We start from the raw sequence: 8,203 nt of genomic DNA on the forward strand, positions 1-8,203 counted from the left end.
GCAGGCACATGTTTGCACTCTTCCCTCCGACCAAATGTAACCACAGTGCTCTAACCTCTCAGGATGAGCTGTGGTTACGTTAATGATCCTTTCACTTTACATCTAGTGCCTATAACACCTACATCCATGCTACTACTTTTCTGAATGAAAAATGAAACAATGTCCGTCCACAGTTTTAATTCCCATCCACACTTGCTTTAATGTCATTATCCTTGTTGCGTTCTACACTGGAAGTCGAGGCTAATGCTGGTTGTTTTCTTCCAGAAGGGGGTCATGTGATCGGAGCCGGACATATCAGCGAAGACTACGTCATAAAGGAAAGGACCCAATCAGCAAGCAGATGTGAGTGTCTGCGTCATTGTTGCAAAACCTTTCCCTTTCTGCTCGCCCAGAAACTGAGGGCATGGTCACGTATATACGCGGTTGCAAGGCGAATTTTGTGGATCAAAATTTTAAAGGGTTAGGGTTAACTCCACGCAAAGTCACTCTGAGATTTGCCTCACCACAGGAAGTGGGCCCTATAACGCAGCCCAGCAGTTTTTCAAACTAAAACGTGTCCAGCACCGTGTCCAACCTTGTTTTAGCGGCTCTAAAAGTAGTGTAGAGTAGTGGGGACGCCAGGTATCCATAGCAGAGTAATTAAATCTTCAAATAAAAATATAAAAGAATGGATGGAGCTTTAGTTGCAAGAAACCAGAAGTACGCTTTGAGGCAAATAACAGTGCTTCTACTTCAGCTCGACTATGTAGGATCTTCTTAAGAGTCAATTTCAAGTATTGTACAACTCCAGGAATGAGTGATCGAACACAAACAAAACCAAAAAGAAACATTTATATTCTCTGTGTGTGTGTTTGCCACAGTGATGTTTTCCTGGCCTCGCTTGAATTCATCAGCCCTCGCAGTTCAAAGTGGGCCCCCGCCATCACATCATAAAGCCGCTGACCCGTCTCCGATATGATCACCATTAATCACAGCTTGTGAGCGAGCATCGAGCGGCGTTTTCTCCAAAGCTGTAATAGAAACAAAGGATGCAGTGCCATACTCAGATTGACTTCAGATTGCACATCAGCGTGGTGTGGCATTCTTTCAATAACAAGGACAAGCTATACACTTAGTGCCATTTTCTTTTCTTCCCCTTGTCATCGGGGGGGGGGGGGGGGGGGGGGGGGGGGAATATGGCTTTGATGCTGTTTACTGGGTATTTTGCAAAAATAGCTTTATGATGAATTTTAGGGGAGTGGAAAAAAAAGATGTAGAGGGGGGCTTCAAAAGTAGTGTTAACGGGAGACAGATTTTTGACATGCCTCCCGAGCCATCTGCTTTGGGTTAAGGCTCGGAGACAGAGTCGAATATGGGGGGGAGAGGAGAGGGGAGTAAGACTGGAGAAGATGGCAATGGCAGCAGGGAATATAGGGAATGTAATATTGACAGGCAATGGTGGAGAGCTGTTTATTTGTTTTGCAAACCTTTCTGTTCTGAATAGTTGTGGCACGACGTGTGTGTGTGTGTGTGTGTGTGTGTGTGTGTGTGTGTGTGTGTGTGTGTGTGAGTGAGTGAGTGAGTGAGTGAGTGAGTGAGTGAGTGAGTGAGTGTGTGTGTGTGTGTGTGTGTGTGTGTGTGTGTGTGTGTGTGTGTGTGTGTGTGTGTGTGTGTGTGTGTCAGAAATATAATAAGCCAGTATTTTTCATGCAGCTATTACAACAAAAATATTCTTATTGTATTTTGCAACAGAAACAAACACGCTATTGTTCCAAACTTGGAAAAAGTATTTGGTTTGAAACACAAAAAAATTTGTGTGCATGTTTTGACGATTCCAAAAAACCTGTTAAGGCTCCGGTTGGTTCTGAACTCTGTCGTCCTGCCAAAGCTCAGACAGAGAGTGTTCTGCTGGACACGCCACAACACAAAACTAATTAGCAGACGTGCTCCAGACATATCTGTTTGATTCGAGAGGGGAGGAAGGCTCAGGGATTTCAGAGTTGCACTCTGCCACTCCGGACTCTTTCCACACGGCCGCAGCACCTTGCCAAATTCCTCAACCGTCCTTATCTCCTGACGTCAGCTCATTTAATGGTGCAGGAAAGCGATGTGAAATGCAGAAAACAATGTTGAATTTGTTGTCCCAGCTCTGCTCTGTCTAGGCCTCCGCGTCTCTCCTGTTTACTCCCCTCTGTCCTCTCCCAGCTGTCTGTCTCCATCCACCCCCCTGAGCCATTCTACCAGTCCCCAGTGGGCACAGTCAGCCAGTCTGGCCAGGCCTGCCCCTTGCTGTGCCCCTGCACTGGATAAGCTCCTACCTGGACCTTGGGTAGAGGCCTTTGTGTAGAGCCGTGGGGGTGATGGTGTGTGTGTGTGTGTGTATGTTTGTGTATGTGTTACGTGTGGATGTGTATGTGTGCTAAGCATTCACGGCAGAAAGGGAGAAGGGGGTCCTATCTGTGCCTAAGGGCTGCCCCCCAACGCACCCTCACCATGCGCCCTATTCAGACCTAAGGAAGCGTGAACAATCACTGCAAAACCAAAGAGCTAAGTCCCCTTGTTATACAAGCCCAGTTTTCGGCACCAGCCCCACCTCTCTCCTCCACGGTGCATCCCACCCCCCATCCCCAGCACCCCGGCCCCACTCGTCAGAGGTTGACGAGCTTCGTTAAAGCGAGCCGGGCTCCTTTTATGGCTTTATTTAATTAGCCATTCCACAGCAAACTGCCATCCGGCACCACCACCACTACCGTCGCCGCTGCCCACCCCCGCCCCCAACCCTCTCCTCTTTGCTGAAACCACCACCATCTTCATCACCACCACCGCTATCCCTCCCCACTGTGCTCACCGGTCCCCTCCTCTCTCCTCTCCTTGTTTTTATCTCAGGTAATTAGCCAGGGGATGGGGGTAGACTCATTGCCGGGTTGCTCGGCAGTATTAGTGCCTGAGACCAGGACGAGGAGGAAGGGAAGTGTCTCTCCCTGCATGGGGTTTTCTCTCTCACTCCCACCACCCTTAAGACCCGTGGAGGAAGACAATGGAAAGGGCCAATTCTACAGTAGCCAGCTCAGCCTTACTGTCCCCGCTGCCCACTGAGCTCCGTCTGCACGGGCACCCTAATCATTAACCAGATTATGACTTTTTTATCTGCATGCATGTTGGAGGTCAGCAGGACTCTACTCACAGGATGCAGGAGGCTGCCGGCAGCTCTTTGCATGTGGTTTGTGCAGTTAAGCTTGGTTAATGAAGTCTCTTAATCATGGCAGACACTGAAATTAGAGGACCATCCTCCAAACGGGAGAATTTATTTTTTATATGAGACTTATAGTGAGGATTATTCAGGTTTATTAGCCTAATTTTGGTCAAATTGCTCCAACGTAACATCTTTGATCACAAAAATGCTGGTGAGCAATTTCACTTGAGCAAACCCATGAGCGCACATTCCTTCCACATGCACATGGTCACACAGTGAGGGAGAGAGTGTGTGGCGAGGCCCTGGCTGCAGGTCCACACCGTGCTGGATCGACGCCCTCTAGTGACCACTACAAAAGAAAAGCACAATGACAAGTCTATGGATGCATTAACAGCAGCCAGCCTATCCACGGTGCGCAAAGGACAAATACAACAGAGGTGGAAACAGGAGGACATTCAGAGTGTAAACACATGTTAACCGCATGGTGTGATTGATTTTTATGACACCATGAGAAAAATGTGTTTAAAAGTGTGTTTTTCAAAAGTTGTTAAATTTGACTGAATTAAATTGCTGTTTGATCAGAGTGGAAGTCAAATCCACCACCGTTTTTTATGCATTAAAATTAGAATGCGTAAAAATTGATTATTTGTGCGTTATTATGACTGATCAAAAATACCTTAACTGTACCTGGATCCTTTAAAAGTGACTTTATGAAAAGACCAAACTGCAAACGTAAAAAAATCCAACGTGCTCTTAGACTGCTTAGCATGGGAAAGGTACCGCTTAGTTATCCGTGGCCATTTATAGCCCCTTAATTACGCGCCTATTTAGTGACCCCTGAGTTCAACGGGCCAATTCCTGTGTGGACCCAAATCCTGATGAACAAAGGTGGAATGTGATGCCCCCTTTTCCGCAGACAAGCTTCTAAACGTTTCCCATCAATTTCATGGGAAAGTTCATGCCAAGGAAACTCTTAAAGGCTTCAGCTGAGTATTGACAGCGTATTGAACCTATTAGTGCATCACAGTCCGCTGATGAGGATCACAGGGGGAAAGAGTTGCGCTTGTAGTGCGTGTGTGATTTGTTATTCTCTAACGTGTAGAATATTCACGGCGTGGAGTATTACCCTCTGAGACAGGGGGAAATCTGGTGCGTTAGGACCCAGTTGATCCTCCTGATTGTGGCTGATATTTTCCACGTTGTGAGAGGAGGGGGTGGCCCGGAGGGGGGGTGTCAATCATAGTGAAAGTGGCCGGGGTGGGCAGGCCCCTCTGATACTTTGTACCGTCGGAGGGGGATATTTAACTTGGGACTGAGCACCGCTCGCTACAGACACACTCACACACAGTGTGCCTAAGCAAAGAAACGCTCCAGCGCCAAGTCTCTCAGACTCCTGAAGTAGGAGCGACTCAGTAGGAGCTTCTGTAGCAGTTATCAAAGGAGGAGAAACGCTCCCTGAGGAATTGACCGCCGATCAGACGGGAGACACAGCACCATAGTACGGACTGTCTCTTCATGCAGCGACTGGAGCTTTTCTGAGAGGATTCAGCGATGCCACAGTGAAGGGAACTTTGAACTAACAACGTGTTCTGGCTTTTCTGCAGCGCGCAATTTGCTGTCAAGCCGCTTTTTGAAAGAGAGCGAGAGAGTTCTGAGGGGAATATCACAGCCTGAGACTTTCATGTAAAAAAAAAAAAAAAAACTCCACTGCGATTTGGAACATCCTCTGGAAAGATAAATGGCTGTTGTTTCCTAAGTTGAGATTGCATCCCACTGCTGCGCAAGTTTTTGGACATTTTCTAGAGGGTGCACATATCGACTGCTGGAATACCACAGGGGACTGGCTGCACAAGACTTTACTCCTCAGTGCATGGACTGTGCGCTCTGGGACCTTGTCAAACCTGCGCGCGTCAGGCGTCGTTAAGAGAAGCCACGTTTATAAAAGCCGTGCGTAAAAATAACATTGGCCAAGGCAGCCCTCATTGCCGGGCGCGTGACATTTAAAACTTGGTGAGTTACTCTTTTGTGCTCCCTCTCTCTCCCTCTCTCACTCTCCCGGGACGCTGCGGATCTATTCTGTCTCTTTAGAAAACACTTCATTCCATGCAGCTCTCGCCTCGGCCGCTGTCATCCAGTGTAGACAGTTCGTCGTGGCTTCGAGTCCCCGGGGTAACCATGACAACCGAAAGAAACCCAAAGTGAATCCAAAGGGAGCGGGGTGAGGCCGGAGAGAGCGTGACTAGAGTTTTCCCCCCATTTGTTTTGTGCTTTTTTTTCTTCTTCTGGTTCAGACTAAACACTTTGCGCAAAGCAGATCCACCGCTGCGCTGCAGAGTTGCACCAGCGGGCAAATTGCAAAGTTGAAGGAGCCCAAAACAGCAAAGCACTCCGCTTCCATGTCATTCAAACCCGACGTGGTCTATTAAAAGTATCGCCTTGCTTGTGACTGAACTTCTACTATTTATGAAGCCCCGGGCTCGGCATTGCAGAGATCACAGTAACCGGGAAAAGAACTGAATATCATTTACGCGAGAAGTGCCTGTGCGTAAAAGCAGCCAGGAATAATGGGCCTCTCACAAACGCTTCTCGTTTACGCGCTGGTGTGCGTTCACCTTGGAGTTTCCCAGCATTACCTTCGCCTCCGTCCATCGCCCAGTGACAACCTCCCCGTGCCCGATCTGAAGGAGGACCCCGACCCGGAGTACGACCCCCGGGAGCAGGACTTGGCCGAGAGGACACTGAGGAAAAAGCTCGGCAGCAACTTCGACCCCAACTTCATGTCCATCAGCTCACCCATGCTGGTGAACCTCTCCGCGGCAGACAACCAGGTGAAGCTGCAGGGGCCCATGCCCAACGAGATTAAAAAGCTGGACCTCACAGAGACCCCTTATGGAAAGCGGGTAAAAGTGGGCAAGAAAGCCCGCAGGAAATTTCTGCAGTGGCTGTGGACCTATACGCACTGCCCGGTGGTGTACACCTGGAAGGATTTGGGCGTGAGATTCTGGCCACGTTACATCAAGGAGGGAAACTGTTTCTCTGAGCGCTCTTGCTCCTTCCCAGAGGGGATGTCCTGCAAGCCCGTCAAGTCAATCAACAAGATTTTCCTGCGGTGGTATTGTCAGGGCTTTCTAAGACAGAAATACTGTACGTGGATACAGGTGCAATACCCAATCATCTCAGAGTGCAAGTGTTCGTGCTGATTTTCTCGAAGGACGTAGCGGTGGTCGAGGGGGGAGTGGACTGGAAATACGGTTACTATTGCACTGTTAACTCTCTACAGAGATGGGCACCATAGCAAATCTATTTTTTTATATAGCATTTTAAGTGAAATACCAACATTGTACATATTTAAGAAAAATGCAGCTATTTTTTCTAATTGAACCAGGACCATATTTTATTCTCATCCCTGAAACGTTGCTTTTTGGGGGAACACGAGCACTTCATAAGGAAGAGCTTTTTTGTTGATATTTTTATGAGACATTGAAGATGGAATGCATATGCTACACTTCTCCAAGAGGTGAACTTCTTTTTTTTTTTCAACTGAACATTGATGCTGACTGTTATTTCACTGCAATGCTGCCTAGAGTTTTTGTATAATATTAATATCAATAATAATGAAATTGTAAAAAAAAAAAAGTTGAGGTTAAAGATATATATAAAGGCGTGAACTCAGCTTTTTTTGGAATATATAGTATTGTAGAAATAAACAAATCTGTATGTTTTATTTATTATTTTAACGATTGTGAGTATAGAGCATAAGGAAAGAGAATAGCAGAGTATACCAGAAAAAAATATGGGAGATGTCTACTTGAATATTTTTTAAAATGACAAAAAAAAGAATAAAAAAGTAAAACATATCAGTGTACATGTTATGGTTACACGTTTTAGCAATAAAGTCTATCTTTTCAACATGTATTAGTCTCAAGCCAATTTGCTTACAACGAGTGTCTATATCAGGGGGCGTGTACACTGTAAAAGATATCATCTGAACATATTTTCCTCGCAAGAGAAGTCTGCTGATCGCTTTCGTGATTCCACTGGTTTCTATTATGGCTTTGATGTTCAAAGGGATTTCTATAAATCACTGTCTTAGAAATGTTGTTTTATTTATTTTTTAATTACAATAAGTTGTTTTTATTGGAAACAAAGTGAAAAGGAAAAAATAAGGTTAAGATGATGCCAGACTGACATCTTTTGCAGTGTGGGCTCCGAGGCGGAGTGGAGTTACAAAGTGCACAGTGAGTCCAGGCTTCAGTGGCTGTGTGTGGACTGCCTGATGCTCCACGCCGTCACAGTGATTTTAGAAAGGGCTGATTTACTACGCTGCGTAATGCGCAACACATACCTCAAGCGCCTCCACAGAACTGGCATTCATTTGTCTCAGCCAGAGAGAGAGAGAGAGAGAGAGAGAGAGAGAGAGGCCACGCACATTCACCCCCCCCCCGTCTGCGCACATTCCCCTCTCAGGGCTGCGAGGTGTTAACATAATGGGTAAAATATGATTCAGACATTTCAAACAGTGTCAGATGATGAAATGACCTGCGTTTACGCGCAGGCCCGGGGCGTCTGGGGTCTGCGCTTTTTTACGCTGGAAGCGCCACAGAAAGTTCCACTGAGGTATTTGTATAGAGGTGGACTGGAGCAGACCGGCGCCGATTCAAGTCTGACCGCCCTGCAGAGAGAGAGAGAGAGAAAGAGGGAGAGGGAGAGAAAGAGGGAGAGGGGAGAGAAAGAGAGGGAGAGCGAGAGAAACACAAAGCCCATAAAACAATGGTCAACTGTTTTTGACGTTAGCAGACTATTAATTGCAGAGCCGCGGTGCGCTGTCTGCAAGTTTAAGAGATATGGCCAATTAAACGCGCTCGGAGACGCGCGCATGGGGAATGGAATCAAAGCGAGGAGTGATTTTCTGTAAGTAGGGCTTTTATGGTGTTTATATTATTCCTCAAATACAATCAACGAGTTAAACAGAGCCATGACTAAACGTCTGAAAGCTCAAAGCAGCCCCGTGCAGTATATTCCACTGAGCGC

At 46.8% G+C, this 8,203-nt stretch overlaps 1 protein-coding gene across 1 annotated transcript; it reads left to right on the forward strand.

Annotated features, from left to right (window-relative positions):
- Positions 1-4,408: 4,408 nt before the first annotated feature.
- On the forward strand, positions 4,409-7,085 carry nog2 (noggin 2). The gene has a single exon (XM_034569703.1). The coding sequence runs from the start codon at positions 5,737-5,739 to the stop codon at positions 6,370-6,372; it is 636 nt and encodes a 211-aa protein (XP_034425594.1). The 5' UTR covers positions 4,409-5,736; the 3' UTR covers positions 6,373-7,085.
- Positions 7,086-8,203: the final 1,118 nt, after the last annotated feature.

The sequence above is a fragment of the Hippoglossus hippoglossus genome, chromosome 19 (genome assembly GCF_009819705.1).
Source record: "Hippoglossus hippoglossus isolate fHipHip1 chromosome 19, fHipHip1.pri, whole genome shotgun sequence".
NCBI lineage: Eukaryota > Metazoa > Chordata > Actinopteri > Pleuronectiformes > Pleuronectidae > Hippoglossus > Hippoglossus hippoglossus.